General features: G+C 38.9%; 1 protein-coding gene across 1 annotated transcript in view; it reads left to right on the top strand.

Moving 5' to 3' along the window:
* The window catches only part of OXCT1 (3-oxoacid CoA-transferase 1), a 91,091-nt gene that overhangs the window by 17,385 nt on the left and 50,087 nt on the right, over positions 1-23,619 (top strand). Inside the window, exons 4-7 of the mRNA XM_086770517.1 lie at positions 787-922; positions 3,740-3,889; positions 5,865-5,971; positions 10,537-10,597. Coding sequence (XP_086626643.1) covers positions 787-922; positions 3,740-3,889; positions 5,865-5,971; positions 10,537-10,597 — 454 coding nt within the window. The remainder of the gene's footprint in view (positions 1-786; positions 923-3,739; positions 3,890-5,864; positions 5,972-10,536; positions 10,598-23,619) is intronic.

Below are 23,619 nucleotides of genomic sequence, written 5' to 3'. Positions count from 1 at the left end.
ATTGTTGAAATATGTTCTTGTCCAACCCGTACACAATATAGGGTGACAAACACCACAATAATGCTGAAGACTAGTAGAGAGTAATGTCCTTATGATACCAGAATTTAGAAGCACTGGCACAAGGAAAATGTTGTATATTATCTTTGGCATTCATTTTAAGCTGATATTATGACACAGACAAGAAAATGCTGACTGCAGTGTTAATATCTTTTGCTGGAGTAGGCAATTTCTTAATAAGTTACCAAATTATTTACTGTAATAAGAGAATATTTGTATTTAAATTTTCTTACTTTATATACAAACTAGCACTATAAATGTGAACGTGCCTTTCTCCTTGAGCTGCTAAGCAATCATTTGCTTTTTTCCTTGGAAGTAAGATTTTAAATTAAAAAAAAAGTCTTCATTCGCTGGAAGCCAGGTTGTGCCACGTGAGACTTTTTATTAATCAATAAGGCTTTTAAAATGAGCAGGTATGTATAAAAACAGCACTTGTTAAGCTGGTATTTGTAGCTGTTACACTTGAAATGTCTTTAAAAGGAAGTTTTAGATGTATTCAATGCCTTGCAAGATATGAGGTCTGAGCATGGGACTCCTGAATTTTTAATTGTAGCTTTGATGTTTTCACCCCAAAAGCTGGAGTTTGATTTTTGTCTCTAAGTCATTATGTCTAAAGTGGAGGGAGATAACTTTGTTCTGTCTTTTTAAGTCATTAAAGTTTATCGAGTGCTTTGAATACAACAAAACTCTGTTGGAAATGCTGTGTATTGTCTGGCTTTTTCTACACAGTGTTGACAATTTTGGACTTGGTCTTCTGCTTCAGACTAAGCAGATAAAGCGCATGGTGTCATCATATGTTGGAGAGAATGCTGAATTTGAACGCCAGTATTTATCTGGTGAGCTTGAAGTTGAGCTTACACCTCAGGTAAGGAGCGTCTCTAGCAGACTGATGATTTTTTTTCATCTAAAATACTGAGTAGAATAATGCTTAAGTGCTCTTACAAAATTATTTTGCAGTCCAAATGTTTTGCCTGTGTGCAGATGTGCAGTAAAGACAGATGGCACTTGCCATCTTAGGATCATGGGCTGTAGGCTGCAAATGATCTGTTAAGAACGAACTGGTCACGTTGCGTGAATTGCTTTTATGGCTCATTACATGATATTAATTTCAAGTACATGTGTGTGTGTATATATATATATGTACATTTTGTTGTACAGTGTTTGAGTTTTGGTAGTTCCTCTCAGATTGTAGAAAACCGTATGAAGTATGCTCACTACTGTGGCCCATATAAGGGGAAAAAAGTCGGGGAGTTGCTGAATTCTGGTATTGGTGGCAGCTCGCGTGCTTTTGGGGATGTTGCATATGCAGTGTCTGCCATCTAGTGAGCAGAAATCAAATTAGGAGATTTCAGTTCATTGGGAGACATAATTCTTTTGGGCTTGTTCATTAAATCTTAATTAAATTAATCTCTGCATAGTGTTGTGAGCCAGTATTTACGACTTTAATTTTTAGTACCATAGTTTTAATGGTTTTAGCACTGCCAAGCTACCTGAATAGCCTGAATGCAATGAGATCCTAAAATCATGAGCATCAGTCACGTTCTATTGAGATCTAGTTTTGTGAAATTAATACTCTAACTGTAAAGCCTATAGCGTGTGTGGCATTTCGAAAGGTGACACATAACCTTTGGACTTGAAACAGCTATTAATTTAAGTCTCTGGAAAAAGCAACAGTCTTAAGTTTTTATGGAGAAGAGAGTCTTGGGCTCCATCTCTTGGGAATGTCTCTTAGAATCCCATAGATGAGCAGAAAAGCTCCTTTTATGCCCAGTCAGCTGACATGGAAATAAGCAGACACTTGTCACTTCTCATGTTTCAAAAGTTGCAAATCTCACAATTTGTCTTTTCTTTTTTCCTACTTAATGGTCTGTACTTTCATCTGGAAGACCTTGAGCTCTTTAGACATGTAATTGGCTTTGGGGACTGCACAGGCAAGCTATGTAGATCCACCATGAAAATACTGGGTCTACAGTGTGCAGTGGTAAACAGTAAGGTGAATTAATGACTTGCTAGGAGATGTGAGGATTTGAAATATTTGTGTCAAGATAAAATAGTCTTTTGGAAAATGCTCTTCAAGTTTGGTATGACTTTAAGCAAAGTGGGGGACTGCTGTGTCCTTGTTACACAGTAAGGGAGATGTCATAGTGAGATCTTTAAATGCTAAGGCTGCTTGGGATGCAGGACTTTGCATCATTGCATGGTTCGCATCTGCCTCTTACCACCATTTTGTAAACCTAATAGAAGTCATTGTGTTTCTTGCAGGATAAATGGAAAATGCAACCTATGTTCTGGAGGCCATGAAGTTAGATAATTGATGATTGTTTCCTTGTCTTGTTTTTAATCCATTAAAAATATTTTAAAAAACTGGGAAAGGACACTAATGAAAAGCAGGAAGACATGTCTTTGGCTCTAAGTCCATAATTAAGGCTCATGAGAAATTTGGGCTATTAATATCAGTGGTACAGCGGGACATAGAGCAGAGTGCCGATGGGGTGGTCAGATAGAGTAAAAATGCTATTCTGTTGGCTTCTTGGTATTCTTAGCATGGGCAATCCAGATCACTGGACTCCCTCTTCCTTTCTCGATCTGCTATGCATGGCTGTTTCAACTTGGAGTCAGGTATGGTGTTTTTCTTAAGATATCGGAGGATGAAACGGATGTGTAGGACTGTTGTGGAGGAAAAGCTTTCTAGCCTATGTAGCCAGGTAGGAAAGAGAAAAAGAAGTCTATATTCCTCTCAGCGTAATGGATTGGGAAACAAGCTGAAGGAGAGGAAGTGCTGGGGATTGGAAGTTGATAGGGAGTTCTGTGACAGTGTGCTCTTGAGCAATTTATGGCAGTGTGTGAAGCATTTTTTGCCATATCCAGTACCAGTTCTACAGAGGAGAGCTAAAATAGCAGGTAGAAATAGATGTGATGGTTTGCTGAATTCAGAAGGAAAAGCTCCCAATGACAGGATATAAAAAGCTCAACATGAGCCAGCAATGTGCGCTTCCAACCCAGAAAGCCAACTGTATCCTGGGCCGCATCAAAAGAAGCGTGGCCAGCAGGTTGAGGGAGGTGATTCACCCCCTGCAGTCCACTCTGGTGAGACCCCACCCGCAGTACTGCGTCCAGGTCTGGAGCCCTCAACATAAGAAGGACATGGACCAGTTGGAGCAGGTTCAGACAAGGGCAACAAAAATGATCAGAAGGCTGGAGAACCTCTCCTGCTGAATGAATTGGAGCTGTTCAGTCTGGAGGAGAGAAGATGTTATAGTGGCCTTCCAGTACCTAAAGGGGGCTTATAAGAAAGATAAGGAGAAACCCTATAGCAGGGCCTGTTGTAATAGGATGAGGCTGGTAATGATTTTATAATAAAGGGAGCTGGATTCAGACTTGATATAAATAAAAAAAAATTTTACAATGAGGGTGGTGGAACACTGGCAGACGTTGCCTAGAGAGGTGGTTGATGCCCTATCCCTGGAAACATTCAAGGCCAGGTTGTTTGAGACTCTGAGCAACCTGATCTGGTTGGAGATGTCCCTGCTTCTTGCAGGGAGGTTGGACTAGATGGCCTTTAAAGGTCCCTTCCAACCAAAATGATTCTATAATTCTATGAGAAATAACTTCATGCAAGCCATTCATCAAAGTTTGTTCTGTTGTTTCCAAATGATTAATTCTTAAATATGTTTTCTTATAGGGTACGCTTGCTGAACGTATTAGAGCAGGAGGAGCAGGAATCCCAGCGTTTTACACTAGTACCGGCTATGGGACGCTGGTACAGGAAGGCGGTGCACCTATCAAATACAACACAGATGGCACCATTGCCATTGCCAGCCAGCCAAGAGAGGTAAGATGTCAGTTCATTATTAGGAAGCTTTCTGCTTTCAGAACTGAATTTCTTATGCATTTAGAAGATAAACAGTAGTTTAAGCACCTCTTGACCACATTTCACCCTGGTATATTGGATTAACAGGATGCCTGTGGTATCAGACACATTAGTTTTCCTCCCACTGCCCTCTTTTGTCCTTTGTGATGTGTTAGAAAAGTTTTTGCAGCTTTAGGGTGACTTAGCATCAAGAACTGGTCTAAGTGAAAACCTACCTTGCTGAGTTACTCTTCACTTGACAGGTCTGTGACAGTGTTTGCTGTATATTCAACTAATATCTTGTTCCAGGCCACTGCAGTGCACATTATGGACTGATAACAACCTCCTGTTAGTGGGGCAGGTGCTCCTTAAACCCTGTGCTATGGAGTAGGCAGCCCTGCAGCTGCACGTGAAGGTTTAGCATTAGAAGAGATGGGACGTTTTCGTGTTAAATAGGGAAAAGATCAGTTGACACTAGCTTTCAGGAAATGCATTTGACAACAGTTGAAATGCAATTTAGTCTGAGTATTTGAAATTGCAAAGAAATAAGAGCATGGCTTGCAAGTGAGAAACAAGGACTTCATATTGAAATTGGATGTAGAATTTGAAGAAGGGAAGAGACTTCTCAGTTGCCATAACTGTACTTGAGGAAATGGAAGGGCCTAATGCTGTATCTTCCAATTGGGCTGCAAACAGCATTAAATTCTACATCAAGAATGATTCTAGGGTAAACGTAATTTCCCCATCACCGTGTTTTTTGTGTATTTTATACATGGCTATTTTCAGTATCATTAACTTAGTCTTCTTTTCCTTAATTTTCTTACTGAACATGTCATTATGATGTTTTACCATTTGAAGGAATGTTTTGTTTGTCAAGTAGCTCATGATTTTGATAACATTTTTCTTCTACTTTTAACATCCGTAGAAAAGTCTCTCACTCCTCGCTTTTTTGGGCGGCTGATAACGTGACTAGCATGATTTGATCAAGTCCATTCTCTAAATCTATTTTGAAATCAAGTACCATTTTATAAAAGCTCAGATCTTCTTTTACAGTATCAAAAAACTGACTTCTGATACTTTTTTTTGGTCATACTTCCTCCCCCTCTCAGAAATTTTAAATAGCTCTCAAGCAGTATTTGTGTATACTCTAAACTTCTACATTGTTAAGAGAAATGCTGTTTCATGTTGATAGGACGAGGGGTAATGCTTTTAAAATAGAAGGAAGCAGATTCAGACTGGACATAAGGAAAAATCTTTTAAAATGAGCGTAGTGGAATGCTGGCTCAGGTTGCCCAGAGAGGTGGTTGATGCCCCATCCCTGGAAACATTCAAGGCCAGGTTGGACCTGGCTCTGAGAGACCTGGTCTGGTTGGAGATGTCCCTGCTCCTTGCAGGGGGGTTGGACTAGATGACCTTTAAAGGTCCATTCCACCCCAAACCATTCTGTGATTCCTTGATTCTATATAGGATTAAAACACTGTTTGTCAGTTACGTATTCTGGCTTCATGCACAATATCATTACAAGTACTGATCATAAATGCAGAGAAAACAAAATGAAATTCAGCCTGACACATCATGTGATTTGAGTACTCTGTCTCAAATTCACTTCATTGTAAATCTGGGGTTTCTGGTGGTGGGCAGTGATAATGAATTTTTTCAACAGTTCTGCTTTAGCACTTCAGTTGCACATCTAATACCAGTAGATGGAGCAGCAGGAATACGGATCCGATTCCTGTTCTGTTTCACTAAACAGACACTATGATAAAACTGGGGTTTACAGCCTTTCTGTGCTTCTCTCTTATTATACAGTTGAGCTGCAGTTTTTCATATAAAATTTTATGTAATACAAAAGAAAGTCCAAATATAATAGTCTGTAAAATTAACCCCATGAAATAAATATTACATGGGAGATCTGCTTGAAGAAACCTACATTTCAATAGTGTACTTTTCTCTGCAGGTGCGAGAGTTTGATGGCCGTCACTTTATTCTGGAGAAGTCTATTACAGGAGATTTTGCTCTGGTAAAGGCATGGAAGGCTGATCGTGCAGGGAACATCGTTTTCAGGTATGACTTCCTTACCAACGGGAAAAGATTCTTTAACCTTTTAGATAATGAAAGAGAAGGAGAATCCTGTCTCCTGTGTGATGGCAAAATAACGTTTTACTTATTTCGTTTTCTTTCATACTGCCTTTCTACTGTCAAATTACACTGCATAAAAAAACCAAAATATAATTGCTTTTTCTAAAGACTTTTGAGAATTCAAACATAGCTCTGAAATAAAACATTAGTAGTTTAAAATGAGACACAGAAGACCAAAGTCATTATGATGACTGTGGAGAAATATAGTGACATCTGTTCATTTAAATTTTCGTGTTAGTTTGGATCCTTTTCCTTGTGCAATTGAAGGCTGACCCAAGAGGTGCAGTTTCATGTATGTCAGAAGGGAAGGGAACTTAGTCTTCTGGTCAGTCAGGGAAAGGAAAACTTTATTCCATCCCCATAAAAGTGTGTTTAAAGTCAATTTGATCTCAGTGGTGTAGAATAAGAATTTGTAAGAATTTAAACATCTTTTGCAGTGAAAAGTTTGGACGTTGCATTAGTGATAACATCATTTATCTGAGTTGCTATATGTACACTCTGGTTTATCCTGAACTGAAGCAGGGGAGGTTTGCTTATGTTTAATGTCTGGTTTTTATTTGTTTGTTTTTTTGGCTATCAGATGAAGAGGTAAGTGTTATGGTAATCAGTTGCAGTTTACTACAAGAAGGTGCTGAATGATGCAGTCTGTCTTTGTATGTATTAGAACAAACAAGGAGTTGAAAAAGCAACTGAAAAATGTGCAGATAAAATAATACTGATCAAGTAATGCTTTTCTTTGTATATACATATATGTACACATGTATTCACATAAACTTTTACCTATACATCTTATAATATTAAATTAAAATACTTGAAAATTAAGAAAGTTTTTTTATTTATTTTTTTAATTAACTTTTGACATCCTGGCCTGCCCACTGGTAAGACAAGATGGTTTCTGACTGAAAACCAAACTTTCCTGTGTGCATGTACATGAATTTGCAGACTGCTAAACTGCTTTCCATAGGCTCTGGAATGTGGAATAGAGAAAACGGTCTTCCCCCTTAGGCTTTTCTTTGTTTAATCTCAAGTCTGTGCATTTACCCTGTATCTATCTACTGATGCTTGCCTACCTCTGAAAAATTCTTTTGTTCTCCACAGAGAAAGACTAGTTGCATTCTCGCCTTTCCCCCTCTTTCCTTTCTGTTCTGTGGTCTCTTTTTGTGCCTTTCTCTCTCCTTCCTTTCAGAAGTCTTTGTATGTCTTCCACGTTCACACAATGCGGTTGATACCAGATACAACTTCCATCTGGAGTGGAAACCTAAAAATATTGACTCCTACTTTCAAATGCAAACATTGTCATTGTGGGAGAGAACAGAGGAGGAAATTGTAAATTAGAATATCACAGCAATAGTTCTGTGATCTGCTGGATGAAAAGGAAAATGTATTTTTGATGTCATGCTACATGTCATATACTGAGCGTGTATTCACTGCCGGTGGGACCCTTCCATACTTTTTTTTTTTATTATGTGACTTCTGGTTTTGTTTGTTGAGGTATGCCTAGATGTATTTACTCACATCTGCCATGGCTTTCACAGCCATATGGTACTGTTTATAGTATGTTTCCCATGACTCTGGTGTCTGTGGAGCCAGTAGTAATGAAGTAAGTATCTGCCAAACTTACTCACACTCAAGCTAAGAGCTTTTTTCAGTCCAAAGGGCGTACTTTAAGTAGATTTATTTGAACCACAGGCCAGCATGAGGGTTTTTTTTTTTTTGTCTATTCTGGTACATGAAGCTATACTGTTTTCCTGGGCATCTGGAATGGCACTAGCTCCTTTAGAAAACTTTTTTTTTTTTTAAACAGATTTTTTTCTATATGATATTTTGTGTCCTCTAGTTCTTTTGTTCCATACAGCATGCTGTGGCTGCTTTCCTTCTAGGTGTCTTTATGCTGAGTGGACTATTCTGCACCACAGCTTTTGCCTAACAAGACTTGTGTCTGGCCCGGTAGGTGATAATTCCTAGGTATAGTGCACTATTTCCAAGACAGATATTCCAAGACTCTCTCAAACATAATGAAATAATCCCGCCTTGTTCTTGTGCCAGCTGAAAGGACGTGTATATGGGCATTTCACTTTGTTAGTCTGTTGCAGGTACTAGTTCTACTTAGCAGAAGAGAGGGTCTCCAGGTCTTAAGCTGCCTTGGAGCTTTACTCGTTAGGGGCAGCAGCAGGGAGTGCCACTGCTTTTATGTATATTCTACCTCCTTTGTCTCCCCTCCTTTTTCATCTGGTATCATCCTGCTTTGGAATAGTTCTAGCCAAATATACTTCCACTTTACAAGCAGAGGTGTGGTTTGGTGCTGAAGAAAGTACACTCTTGACAAAGGAAAAGAAATGTTAAAGGGATAACCTGAGTCCGGGCCCCGGCTGTCATGGACAGTCGTGTCAGGTCACCACTTCGTGCTTCAAGTGGTTCTGCATTATGTAAATTCAGCTTATATCTGAGGTGTCTCTTCATCTCTTCATCATTAGGTACGTAGTGGGTGTAGTTAATTGTTTTAGTCTACTATGAGCTAGTTTGCTATCTTTTGCCTTTGGGAGAAAAGCTGTTGTCAAGCCTTTGGGTCAGCTTAGGAGTCTGTTGCAAGGACAATGGACTTTGTAGACATTGCTGAATCTAGATGTCCAGCAAGCTATCTTAGAATAAAAAGGCAAACTTGGCTAGCTAGTTTGTGGATTTCATACTCCAAAAACATGAACATTATTCTGTGTTGGAAAGTAAGTATAGTGTTTCTGGGTTTGTGTTTTTTTTTTTCTTATGGATGATGTGTCCTTTAGGAATAAGACCTTTAATCTTGTAAAAGACTGCTACTTCTGGAAGAACTTTACTCAAAATTGCGTAAGCTTTTATAAACACGGCCGAAATAAAGCCCATTGACTGTTCCTAATTTGTATTGAAATGTTTTCTTATAACTGTTTCCTCTATGTAAAAAAAAAAAAAAAATCAATTCTTTTACTGACAGATGAGTGGCTTCCATCTTGAGAAAGTCTTTGGCTCAGAAGTGTAGTCGCTTGCGATGAAATAATGAATTCTTTGTTTCCTCGTCTGCCTTCCTCCATCTGTATCCATTCTCCTGTTATTTTAATTCAGCTTTTTCAACTCTTATTTTTCTTCTCATTTTCTACTCTACCTAGTTTAGGGCCGTTTTCCCTAAATCACTACTAGCTAGCATTGTATTTATTCACTAAGAGAAGACTATATATATAGTTTGGTTTTTTTTTTATGGTTTCCTGTTCCTGTGTGCTTTTGTCTTTACACAGCCACAGAGGAGACCGTGGACGAAAGATGTTATCCCTTCTGTAGCTTCTGTTAGAGGCTTCACAGCTGCTGTGTGTTCCAAATAAAACAGTATTTCCCCAAGATACGTGTTTTTGCGTATAGCCTTTATTCTGTAGGTCTCTGCACCAGAAATCCTGTTAAAACCGCAAGGTCCTCTCAGGATTTGGGCATTTCGATTCCCTTCCTGCCCCAAAGCCACGAGGTGGCAGCAGCATCCCAAGGTTCAGCACGGCCAGAGCACTAGGCCTGGTCATTGCGCGGCAGGGTGAAGAAAGGAGGAGAGGGCATTGGGAAATAAGGATAATCAGAAAACAAATACTTCTATGGAAATGGGGCGGGGGAAAAGGAGTTTGGACTTGTTTTGAACCCTAGTTTCATGCATTTCGTTGAAAATTTTTCAAGAGTTCTATTTTTTAAAAGAGAAAAATGCTGAGAAGCCATCAGTGGAACACCACAAAATATACATAATTTTTCCTAAATATTATGCTGCACAGTTTTGTTTGCCTCCTGAAAAATACAGAGAGGCGGCTGACACAGGTCACTTGTTTTACCTTGTGCCTGCTAGGATCTCAGTGCAGATCCCAGCACGGTTATACATGTCACACATTACTTCTATTCCCTAGAGATTCTCTTGTTACAGAAATAATGCGTGGGAATACTTGAAATGAATGCCAGAGTCTTGCAGCGAGTGCCAAAACTGGCACATCTTTTTTTAATCAAGAGAATCGGATTAAATTTACTACTGTGCAAAGTGCTATCCCAAGTCCTATTCTCAATTATGAAGGCATATGTGGGACTTGAGAGGTTGTTAGGCCCTGTGCTGGCCCTCCTGTGGAGATTAATTTCATTCTTTGTGCAGTGAAGTAATGGGAAGGTACATGATACAAAGCCCAGCTTGCTGCTACTCTTGGATATAATAAGTGAAGATATCAGTAGCATACCCAATTTAAATTAACGGTGTGCTGAATAAAAGTCAAAAGAGCTGTAACAAATATTTTCTAGTGTAGCAAAATATGATTTAATTTTATGTGCATATTATACAATTCCATAATACCTTTTCCTTCCTCCTATATTTTTGTTAGGTCTCTAGATATTTGACGAAAAGATTTGTGATGTTTGTATCACAGAGATACTTGTCGTACTTCATCTCTGAAGAGTCTTTCCTTGTATTATTGCAGCTTTTAATATTTACTAATTTTCTTTTGCAGGAAAACTGCAAGAAACTTCAACCAACCTATGTGTAAAGCTGCCAAGACAACTGTGGTAGAGGTAGGAAATTGAAACATAGTAAGCCTATGTAGTCTACAAACCTCTTTGTTTTGCATGGTACTTTGGGGACAGAGTTCTCCTTTTCTTGACTCGTTGGGGGATTTTGTATCAGGGACAGTGGTCTAACCTGTCCCCTTGCATTGCCTACTCCTAACACTATGCTCTGTTTTGGTGATTAGTTCACCATGGTTCCTCAGTTGTTACTGTTCATCTGATTCTGGTCAGGACTTCATTTTCACTGTGATCAGCTTTTGAAAGGGAGACATGGCAAGAGCTTTCACATTTGTTAAACAAAATAATATGTGGATGAAAGAAGAAACAGTAGGCTTATGCTATGCTTGAGAAGATTAACATAAGACCTTATGGAAAGCTTTCTGATAAGGATAAGTACGTAACAATGTAAATTGGGCAAATCATGGAGCTATCACAGTTGTAATCTCTAAAATTTAATAGATTACGTAAGTATCAGTCCAAAATGAGATTCAGGCATTTGGTTATGCCTTGAGAAAGAAGATGGACTAGATGATCTAGATGTTTCTTCCAATCTTTTTGTCCTTTTTGCTTGTTGTCTGAAATGATAATGTTTAAAAACATGGAGCAGTCTACACTGGAAGTACATTGACTGGAGAGTTGCTAAGGTGTACTAATATCTAAAAGATAGACTGCTGTATTTGCTTTTTCATCACTGTCTGGTAATTTTTTTTTTAGTATATCTAATAAAAGCTAAATATGGTTTGACAGTAAGATGAAGACAAATCCTTCTAGACTATTTCCATCTAGCTCTGGAGGCCCTAACATAAGAAGGACATGGGCCTGTTGGAGTGAGTCCAGAGAAGGGTCACAAAGATGATCAGAAGGCTGGAGCAGCTCTCCTCTGAGGACAGGCTGAGAGAGCTCAGTCTGTAGAGGAGAAAGCTCCAGGGGCATCTTATAGCAGCCTTCCAGTACCTAAAGGGGGCCTTACGGGAGAGACGGGGAGAAACTTTTTTAGCAGGACCTATTGTGACAGGATAAGGGGTAATGATTTTAAAATAGAGGGAGGTAGATTCAGACTTGATATAAGGAAAAAGAATTTTACAGTGAGGGTGGTGGAACACTGGCAGAGGTTGCCCAGAGAGATGGTGGATGCCCCATCCCTGGAAACATTCAAGGCCAGGTTGTATAGGATTCTGAGCAACCTGATCTGGTTGGAGATGTCCCTGCTTCTTGCAGGGTGGTTGGACTAGATGGCCTTTAAAGGTCCCTTCCAACCCTAACAATTCTGTGATTCTATGATTCTAGTAAATTCTAAGTGGAGGAGAATTTTTTTTTTCAAGATTTTTGCTTTGTTTATTTTTTTTATTTGGGGATTGGGTTGTGGTTTTTTTTTTTTTTTTTTGTTAAAATGTTATCTGGAAAATGTATTTGTTACATAAACATCTCTGGATAATACATTTGGAATTTGAGTTATTTCTTTGTCTTTTGCAGAACTATTGCAAAAAATACCATAGAATTTGTCACATTACTTAGAGTGACAATTCAGCAACAGTACCTGAATTTTCATTGTTCATCTTCAATAAAATTTTAAAATATTTTTCCTTTAAAAAATGAAATAAAGAATCTTTCATCATTCCCTTTCCTTCTAGTCACTTGCCCTTCATACTTTGTTCAGTCTGGCATTTAGAGAATTTAGGTAGATCAAAGCCTTCCACCTACATTCCATTGCATTCTCTTTTTCTGCTCTTCTGTTGATGTGTGATAGGGTAGAATTTTCTTGTCAGTGAGTTGCAATTATGTGACATCCTTCTTGCTATAATTCCACTTAACAGTCTTTAGTAGATCTGCTGTGAACTGTGTCCACCATGAGTCTTGTTGCATTTTCAATACCATTTAAAAACTGACAAGCTTTTTGCAGGATGGCACATTAATATTACCTTACAACTCTATGTTTTTATGGACAAATTAATGGGTGAAGACACATAACTAGAGATTTAGGACAAACGGATATATTGAGCCAAATACAATGCCTTATTGTCTTAACTTTTAAGTATCTTTTTTCCAAAGTGGAGTTCAGAGTGTTGTGTTTGGATTTAAGAGTTCAAACCCAGGGAATCAGAAGGAGATATCTCAATATGGCATCTAGTATGTCCTCAGTACTGAGCATTGTCAGCCTGCAGCTGTCTAGAGCTAATAACTATGGAACTGAGGCAAATGAAGGGTTTTGTCTGACTCTATGTTGTTCAAGGCTTAAGGGTGAAATTCTCAATCCCACTTACAGGGAGAAGAAAAAAGTTTGTGTAGGGTAATAATTCGTATTTTCTCTTGGCAGCAGGGATTTCTTAATTCTGATATCTGTTCCCAGCTCTGTTTCTGTTTTTCACTCACTGACCATTTCACTTAATTTAAGTAGACAGTCCTAGAAGTAGAGATTTGGAGCCATCCCTGCTCCTTTTCATCAAACTAGCTACAGGTCAGTTTTGTCTTCAGAGTGATGCGGTGGTTAATCTGGGTTTGCAAGATTGTAGTTTCTCAGTCTGGTGCTCTCATCTTGATTTTAAATGTGGAGCTTTGTACCTGATACGCAACCAGACTTATGCTGCCAACATCTGCTTGGCTAGCATGAAGCACCAAACTGAGGCAGGTAACTAGCAAAAATTAGAGGCATATTCCTCTGTTTCTGATTTTTGAGCTGCTGAGTTTTTCCTTTGAAATGAATACTATGAATACACAGAAAAGAGAGTTGTTGATCCTCATAGCTACTCTGATGGATTATTTATGTCCCTTTTCTGCTTATTTGTATACATCTAGTTTTATCCAGTCCTTTAGAAGCAATCTCTTTTTCAGGAACAGAACTTCGTTTGTTAAACTTTGTTAGAAGGATGGGTGCTAGGCCATTCACTTATGTCACTATTAAGCTCAATAATTACATGCAATCAGAGTACAACTTAAATTTTAGAAGATAGGTTTAATCAGAAAGTTATCCTGCCTTGATGCAACCAAAACAAGAGATGGAAAACTTATCCTTCTGTTTATGCTTGTTCCAGTGGTTAATCACTCTCACTGGTATAAATATGTCTTTTTACTGTAATTAATTTGGCTTTAGGTTCCATCTAGTGCTTTTACTCTCTTCTGCTAGATTAAAAACCTTTCTGAAGCTGGCATTTCCTTCCCACTCAGTGACTTCTCAGTGCTGTTGATACGATGGTCTTAATGGTTCTAACTGTAAAACATTTTCTTCAGCTCTCCTATCCTTTTTATGTTCATCTTGTTCTCAGTTTGTCTTTTTCTGAAAATTTACAACTGTGAACAACTGGAGTGTCTTCAGCATTGTAACACTGCTGCCACTAATGTCACCTGAAAAGTAGAGTTACTCTTTGCTCCTGCTGCTTCCTTGTTTGCATATCTGTACTTGTTGCTGTTCATTATGTGGGGGTCCGTGCAGCATTAGTTGCTTACATCTTGTTGACCCATTTTTAGCATACTTTGGGAAAAGTGTAATCAGTGTTTTCCAAAATGCATTGTGTAAGTATGGCAGGTATTTCTTGATCACAGATGTCTAACTTTGTGTTTTGTCCAAACTGTGTTATGTGTTCAAAAATGTGTAGACGTTGCACTTCAGGACATGGTTTAGTGGACATGGTGGTGTTAGGTTGATGGTTGGACTTCATGATCTTGGAGATCTTTTCCAACTTTAAAGATTCTGTGATTCTATGTCTGAGTGGACCCAGGTTACCTGTTGTGTCTGATACTGCCGCTTCCTTCTTACAATTTATTGTTTCACCAGTCTTTCCTCAGATTTATTTTAGTTTCTGATCTCTGATAAAATATGGAATGGCACTTGGCATCATAACAGGGGAAATATATACTACTGGAAATACAATCTCGAGGTATCTGTGAACTACCAAGTTCACAGGAAGTGAAAGCGGGGAGAGCACTGGGAATCAATTGCATTTGTTAACCTTCTATCTAAGTTAACACAAGGAGCTGTGAAAGCTCCTGACTTTCATACACAGTAAAAGACACTTTTTTTTTCTTTAATGTATTAAAGCTACTGTTCTGTAGTTTAAGTCAATGTTGTATTTTTTACTCTTAGCTGAAGTACAGACAGACACTTAATCTTTATAACAGTTCGGAGGTGGGAGAACTTGGCAGTATTTGCGGATGTGGAGGATAAGAGTAGAGACAATACTCCACCTCACAGACCCATAAAGTGATAGCTGTTACTTTCTTAAAAACTCTCCTGTGTTGTGAGAAATTGGGCTGGCTGTGTGTAGAAATGCTTCCGAAGGAGGAGGAAGTCAGGCTGTACCATTACCGGTTACATTTGTGGCACACAGTGGAGAGTTACTGGTTTTTAAAATTCCCCCAGAACAATATCAGATTAAAGTGTCTGACTGTCAGCCTTGTTTGTTTTGACTAGGCCAATGGTCAGAAGTAGCTGTTCAGTACCCTTTTGGGGATCAGAAATACATTGATTGTAAACTTCTAATAAAATGCAAGAGATGTTTACTGACCTGCACAAATATTTCGGACCATTACATGCATTTCTTTTGTTTATATAAGTGATAGGAAGGAGAACCTGCCAACATTTATGATAATAAGGATGTATAGTAAGGCTCAGATAACTGTCTGTAAAGATCTAACTGTCCTGAGTCCAGTGGAATTTCTACTTTAATTTAAAGATGACCAGTATTAAGTGTCAAAAAGAAGTTTTTGACTGAATTGCATGTTGTCTGGAAGGTAACATTTGCAGGGAAAAATGTTAAATAATCCAGTATTGGCAGCATTAGTTAGTTTGGTATTATCTATATGTGAAAACAAAATGTTGCAGGAGCTTGCTTTTTTTTTTTTTCCCCCACAGTTTTTCTACAGTGTTGCATTTGAAAGAAGTTATCTGTTTGTCTGCTTGTTACTTCACCTTGCAGAACCTGCAGGAGTTAAGTATGCAGTCAGAGCTGTAGCTTTGTTCGGAGCTGAACCGTCGTGTACACACTCAGCCTGAGGCTTTCAGTTCATTTTCAGATCTGTAAACACTGAGCCACCATCCCTTGTAAAGGTGCAGAGCAAGGGCTTGGCATGTCAAGGAACTTGAGGGCTTGTGTGGTCTTATATATGTGGTAACACTTCCAGAACTCTCTGTTGAATGAAAGACACGTCTGCTGAATTCAGCAGGCAGCACTGCTGTCAGGCCCCTCAGCAGACCCATTGAATTATGTGGTAGGAAACAAAATGTGTAGCAGCTCAGAGTTACAGGGAGGCCTCCTGTTGTGCGCCTAGACTGCTAGGGCAAAGGCATTTGGATGCTTTCTAAGATGTGCATCTTCCTGTGAGCAGAATCCCACCAGGAAGGACAACTTTTGGTGATGATGCCTCTTTTTTGGAGAGAATTGAGGCAAACCAAAGCCACAGGAAAAGACATGGTGTGACCTTGCCAGGTGTGGGTGTCGTTACAGCTTGGGAGAGGTGGAGGGTGATACAGGCTTGGGGTCTTGCATTCTGCTATGGAGGAGTAAACATCCATAACAGCCCCAAGCGTCCCTAGACTGTTGCCTGTTTTCTTGCCATTGTTATTCTCTCCTGTGAGACCTACTAAATACTTGTCCCTTGGTGAAGTGGTTTGAGATCTCAACGACTGCCATGATGTAAGTGTTTGATAGTGTTAATAGTCAATATGTTTAGAAATATTTGTTGACTGACTGTTTGAATATCCAGCTTGAATAATTTTCTTGTTCAGATTGCGGAGGAGGGCTAAATATATCTCCCTGTGTAAGCAGCATTTGCACCTCAAATAATATCAGGGGAGGAAAAAAGACAGTGTATTTTCTCATAGAAATGCGTTAAATAAAAATCATTAAACCCTGCGTTTTATCTCTGGTTGCCTAGGAACAACACAGCCACGTCAGTGAGCGCCATTATCTCAGGTACAATGAACTGTGCTGCACTAAGGGACAGAAGCAGACTGAAATAAGCTATTTGTATCCTGTTATCTGTGCTAAATCACGGCATTGTGTTTTATTGAGGAAACTGGAAAATGAACCTTTTTTTTTTTTTTTGGTGTCTATTCCTCCAAGTGCTTTAAAAATAGCAAAACTTTCCTCAGATGCATAGCTCTGTTCTAAGGATTTATTTAAAGTGTCTGCACAGTGACAGTTTACTGTAAAAAAAACCCCTGTAAGTAGTATTTTGAACTGGAAAAACAATCTCAAAGAATCTTTTTCTTTACCTAGATGCCCCAGCTGTGGAATTTGAAACTGACCCCTGACACAGGAAGTGGTTCTGGACTTGGGATGGGCACAGACTTTGCATTAGGATGTGTTTCTGAGAAACCACAAATCAGTATTTGAGGCCAAGAAGGATACAGAATTGAGGTCCTTCCGTGCAAGAGCTGTAACCACTCAGCTGTTGTGTTGCTATAGCCTTTTTCAATATTCTTTAGTTGCTCAATGATGACTGTGTGCGCTCAGGGGATGATTGCTGAGGGGATGCCCCAAGGATCTGAAGTGGGGGAATGTTTTGTCTGAGAATCTCATTTGGCACAGGATGGATGCTGAGCTGCTTAGTCCTCCAACCTTACCAGAAGCTTTTGGCAAAAGTGACAGTAGAATTCTAGTTACCATAATATATTAGTATAATGTATGAAAAATGTTATATATGTAAATATATGTAATTAGTGCAAGTACAGAAGTCTTACCAATCAGCTACCAATCGGCTCAGCCTTGGCCAGCGACAGGTCCCCCCTAGACCTGGCCGACTCCACTGGACAAAGGGGAAACTTCCAGCAGCTTCTTGCAGAAGCTGCCACTATAGCCCCTCCCTCACTAAACAAAACTAATGCACCAGAGTACAAAGCAGGCTGAAGTGTCTCATGCCTTTTCTGCTTCAGTGTTCAGCAATGTTAAAAAGCAGTTTGGTGGCTATTATAGCGCCAATCATAGAAGGTTAGAGAACAAGTCAGAGAAGGATTGGAATTGAAATCCAGGGACTAGTGGCACTGATTTGGAAAAGCATCTCCTAGAAATATTTGCAAACCATTGCCACAGCAATTTTAGTTTGCCGAAAAGAAGCTCACTCCCAGACTTGAATGCTCTCTTCTTATTTTTATTTCCCTTTGTTGTATTTGATTCCTTGTTTCTGTGTGTGCATGTGTTTATTGAAAGATAGAACAGGGAAACGAAACATTTTTACAGCTGTTGTACAGGCCATCTTATGATGATTTGAGAAGCACTGGAATGGATTGGGCCAGAAGGGAGTTCATAAGAGAGTGCTTTTTGCATTTAGTTAACATGCTTCTGATTTTCAGGGAAATAAACTTTAATAGTTAATTTAGCTGTGTGTGTGTTTTTTTTTTTTTTTTCCCCTACGGTTGCTTTTCTTTTATATATAAACTTTATGTGGGTTCTGATTTGGCACTTCATTGCTGGAGCGGTATTGAGTGGTTAAAAGTCACAGCAGATCGAATCGTTGCTTACTGTTGTTCAGATAGTTTTACCTACACAGAACATTGTGCTGGAAGATTCAGATTTGTTTTTATCTGTCTCTTATATTTTATTCCTTTCTAAATGGATACTTTCTGGAATGAGTATCATGAGCTTTCTCAGCATTCAGCTTCAGAAGTTCATTGCAGATGTGAATATAATCCTCAATAAAAAAAAATCCTCAATAAAAAAAATCCTTTTATCCCTGTCACATAGGTTAAGAACAAATATGACATTCAAAAAGAACAAGCTAAAGCAAGTCCATGATTAATCAGAAGATGCTGCAGATTGTCAGGAAGTCAGTGTGCTGGGGAAACTGATGGAAAGCCTCTGTTTGCTCCTAAAGCTAGATTTAGGGTTTTTTCATAACAATTTGTAGAAAGCTTGATACACTGCATGTTTGAAGTATATTTCATTAGGTCATATACTCATATTCTCAGGTCTTGTATCATGAAAATTTGAAGATTAATAGTATTTAAAATCTTCTAGATATAACTTTTCATTGTATGTACTAATTTGTTCAATAAATTGATGATAATTCTCATGCCCTGCTTTGTGTGTAAAATGCATCAATCAATCGGTGATTTAGCAGTCTTTGCACTTTAAATCACACATGATTATATTACTGAAAAAGTGGTGCAGAAAGAGTTTTGGGCATGATTTAAGGAATTTGCATGCATTTTTTTTTTTTTTGTATCTTTCAGCAATAATTTGTTTTCTGTGCTATGAGCATCTCTGATGGAGTTTTCTAGTACAAAATGAGAAAGATTTGATATTCAAATTGAGAATCATAGAAAAAATTCACAATGTGAGTAATTGCCTACTACCATGAAACAAATGCATTTTTTCAGGTGGTCAATGTACTGAGATTTGAAAAGCTGCAGTGAGAATTTTGGAATAATAATTTAAATCAGTAGCTCAGATTTTAGTGATGCTGCTTTTGCAGCATCATTCCCTGCAAATGTTGTAGAATATAATTATTCAGTGAAGAAAGTGAGAATTTAAAGTGAAGGAAAGGACTGAGATACCAAGACTGTCTTGACTTCAAATCATGCTGATTTTTCAGGCTGCAGAAGATGGTAAAAGAATGGCTGAGGACCACAGAGTAGCTTTATATGTCTATTTCCTAAATGGTTTCCTGGTGTTTGCTTGAAAGTTGCCTAGTCTTCATTTTTTTTTTTTTTCCAAAACTGTGTTAAATTGCTTTATAGAAAGTCTGCACTCATGAAGTCAAGTGTATGGAAATGCACGCCCATTGATGTTCTCATGGATGAGATATTAAGTTCCTTAGTTTGCTACTTGTAATTAAGCTGGAGAAAGTGATAGCTAAACAAAACTTAAAGCAACTTAATGTTTAAACAGATGTGTTCGGTTTTTTTATTGTTGAAAAACAAGCACATTTTTCTTTCTTGTTACCCTTTGGAATAAGTCAAATATATGATATCAGTTCTTTTCTTCTTGTTGAAAGAAGTGGGGAAGAACAAAAGGGAGAGCTGGGATATATTCCTCATCAAAACAGGGAGGTATATAGCCAATTGGCTGTGTAAGCAACGCATTAAGGAGCACTCATGTACCCCAGGCTGTCATAGAGCTGAATTTCTCAAACACTTTGAGCATCAAGAGCTGTAAATGAAGGTACAAATGCATCTAGCAATTAGTTTTTTAAGTAAACCGAACTTCTCAGTAGAACTGGTTTCAGGTACCAATTTTTATCCACAGTACCTTCAGAATAGACACTTGAATTTTTATGGCAAAATTTTTGCCTGTTTGAATTCTGGACTGATGGAAGTTACAGTGTTGTCTCATGGTTGTTCCTTGTTCTTACGTTATTATGCACCTTTGTTTCTGTTGTTTTGTGCTATTGGGTTTTCTGGTTTTGGTTTGGTTTTTGTGTTTTTGTTTGTTTGTTTGGGGTTCTTTTTGTGTGTTTTTTTTTTTTAATTTTTATTTTGGAAAGTCTTTTAGCTTTTGTAACAACTTGGGATGAGTCTAGCTGAGAAACAGGCTTCCTAGCTCAGACAGTAGCACATTCTTGATGCTGTGGTATTTGGTCACCTCCTGTAAGGCATTTAGGAGGGGTTATCTGCTTTGTGTTTGCCTTTGCCACCAGCAATTAGAAAAGGCTCCTGTCCCTCCATGTGCACCGAAGCAGACTATCCCTTGATTTTCCTGAGCTATGCATGCATTCAGCTATGCTTGGTGTTCATGGATTAAGAAAAGCTGTTTTTATATGGTTTTGGTTTTATATTTTACAGAAATGTGATGGTAGATGTGCTTCATTCATTCAAAATTAGAACTAATTTGGGATTTTAAGAAACTTGCGATTTAAGGGACTGAATTGAGCCATCAGATAAGTAGAACCAAGTTGCTGTTTGTGATGGATTCCATCAGATTCCATCAATGTTGAACATAGGCAATGTTGAACATATGCTAACCAAATGTATCCGATGTAGATGTCTTGCAGGAAGCTTATAGGAAAAGGAAGGACCAGATGAGTTATATGAAGCTGGCAGCCCAACCACCTACTTCAATTCTTTATCTAGAATTTCAAACACAAGAAACACAAAAATTGCTAAATGAATGGGAAGGTTTCTGAGAGTACTGAATTTTTATTTTAACAATTTAAAGGAATCAGAGACAGCAAAGAAACATATCATTAATGTATTTCTAGTTTGAGGGGGCTGAGGAGGGAAGGGTTAAAAACCCAAACAAACAGTTTACATAAAAACCAGTTTAGATAAGTTGCATGAGAGTTCTGTTGTGAATTTTAAGCCAATTGGCTTGATGCAGTTTAGTGGTTATTCCCCCTGATTAATAACTAGAAATAGAAACAGAGAACTTGGTACAATCAGGAAATTAGAAGTCATACTTGTTATGACTTTGATTATCATAGAATCATAGAATAGTTAGAGTTGGAAGGGACCTTCAAAGGTCATCTAGTCCAACCCCCCTGCAAGGAGCAGGGACATCCCCAACTAGATCAGGTTGCTCAGAGCCTCATCCAGCCTGGCCTTGAACGTTTCCAGGGGTGGGGCCTCCACCACCTTTCTGGGCAACCTGTTCCAGTGTTCTATAACTCGCATCGTAAAAATTTTTTTCCTAATTTCCAATCTAAATCTACCCCCCTCTATTTTAAAACCATTACCTCTCGTCCTATTGCAACAGGCCCTACTAAACAGCCTTTCCCCATCTTTCTTGTAGGCCCCCTTGAGGTACTGGAAGACCGCTATCAGGTCTCCCCGGAGCCTCCTCTTCTGCAGGCTGAACAGCCCCAACTCTCTCAGCCTGTCCTCGTAAGAGAGGTGCTCCAGCCCTCTTATCATCTTCGTGGCCCTCCTCTGGACCTTCTCCAACTGGTCCATGTCCTTCTTGTGTTGGGGGCTCCAGAACTGGACACAGTACTCCAGGTGGGGTCTCACCAGGGCAGAGTAGACGGGGAGAATCACCTCCCTTGACCTGCTGGCCACGCTTCTTTTGATGCAGCCCAGGATGCGGTTGGCCTTCTGGGCTGCAAGGGCGCATTGCCTGCTCATGTTAAGCTTCTCATCCACCAGCACTCCCAAGTCCTTCTCCTCAGGGCTGCTCTCAATCCATTCTCTGCCCAGCCTGTATTTGTGCCTGGGATAGCCATGACCCAGGTGCAGGACCTTGCACTTGGCCTGGTTGAACTTCATGAGGTTGGCATGGGCCCACCTCTCCAGCCTGTCAAGGTCCCTCTGGATGGCATCTCTCCCTTCCAGCATGTCGACGGCACCACACAACGTGGTGTCATCGGCGAACTTGCTGAGGGTGCACTCTATCCCACTGTCCATGTCGCCGACAAAGATGTTGAACAGGGCTGGGCCCAGCACGGACTCCTGAGGGACGCCACTCATGACCGGTCTCCACATGGACATTGAGCCGTTGACCACCACTCTCTGAGTGCGGCCATCCGGCCAACTCCTTATCCACCGAGTGGTCTGTCCATCAAACCCATGTCTCTCTGGTTTAGAGAGAAGGATGTCGTGCGGGACAGTGTCAAATGCCTTGCACAAGTCCAGGTAGATGATGTCAGTTGAAACCATGTTGGCTGTCACCAACCACCTCCTTGCTCTCCATGTGCCTTAGCATGGTTTCCAGGAGAATCTGCTCCATGACCTTGCCAGGCACAGAGGTGAGGCTGACCAGATATTATCAGATATGCTAAAGACAGTTTTTCATTGCTGCTAGAGGGAAAGAAATCAGAATTTTCTCATTAGGCTGTGATGAGCAAAAACTTTATTTTTATGGTCTGAAGGACTGACTTAACATATTTCTGTCAGCTTCAGCATCAAATAATATTTTTGGTTCTGTGAAGCACTGTATTTTTGTTTTTTATTTCTATGTATGTCTAATGCTCTCCTTTCCAGGCAGCTTTCAGGAGGGATAATGATTAAGTGTCAGAAAAGTTTGGTTTTTTTTTTTTTTTTTTAAATATTTTACTTAAGATCTCTTGATAGCCACATTCCTGTAGTTTCTGCTTAATCTGTTGTGTCTAAGCTGTATGTCACACTGCCATCAGTTATTTTCTTTCTTCTACTCCTTTCCTTGAATAATACTCTGACTACCTTCTTCCTTAACATTGCAAGACTGTTGTATTGATCTTCAATATTTTGGGGTTTTGGGATATCTGCTGTGATTTTGAAGGTGAAATGGACCACACTGACCCCTCACTGAGAAAGAGAAAGTGATAACATGTAAAGTAGTTTTCAGAAATCTGTGTAAACTACCACTGCCTGTAATGAATGTTTGAAATACAGAGGATAACTAATACATGTGTGCATATAAAGTGACATTTTGAGATGATATGTCTTTTCGTTGCCTTTATTGAGATACCTGCAGGGTTTCTTTTTCTTAACAGAGAGAACCAGTAACATAATTTTTTACAGAATAGCTGCTAATACATTGTTTTACCCTGATTACCTTCCTTTATGTTTCCTGCTTAGCATGCTCTCGTCTGGTCCTTAGTTAGAGATATTCCTTGTATTTGAGGCTGGTTAGTTGGACTTGCATAGCCTGGAAAATACAAATAATTCCTAATTGGATGGTGCAATTAAATCTCTGATTTTTTTTTTAAGTTTTTTTTTTTAATTAAGTTTTTGCTTTCAACCTCTCTATTCAGGACTTAACTTCATGTTAGTTAATTTTTGAAAGTGAAGCTTAAATTTATCTCCTGACCTTTAAGTTACATTTCTTTGAATGTGTAGGAGAGGAGATCTCTTTCAGTCTCTTTTCATTTGTCATTTCTCTGATATAAGTAAGAAAAGAAGATCTTTTGTTGAGATTAAAGCTATTTTTTAATGTTTCAATTCTTCTTCATACTATGTGAATAATTTCAATAAAAAATGTCAGTTACCTATTTTTACCTTCTAATCAGTCTTTCAATCTAATATATTTTCAAAATAAGCAGTGAAGTGCAGGAATATGTAGTTAAAGCAATGTGCATTTTGTTTGCAAAAATGTTAAATGTTATCCTTCCCGTAGAGTTAATATTGTTAGCAGCTATTCTGTTCTTTAGTGGAAGGCTTTGGGATGTGGTCAGTTACCTTA

The sequence above is a fragment of the Chlamydotis macqueenii genome, chromosome Z, assembly GCF_036417535.1.
Source record: "Chlamydotis macqueenii isolate bChlMac1 chromosome Z, bChlMac1.mat, whole genome shotgun sequence".
In the NCBI taxonomy this organism is placed as follows: domain Eukaryota; kingdom Metazoa; phylum Chordata; class Aves; order Otidiformes; family Otididae; genus Chlamydotis; species Chlamydotis macqueenii.
Note: the sequence above shows the minus strand (reverse complement) of the source record. Positions and strands in the feature narration are given on the sequence as shown.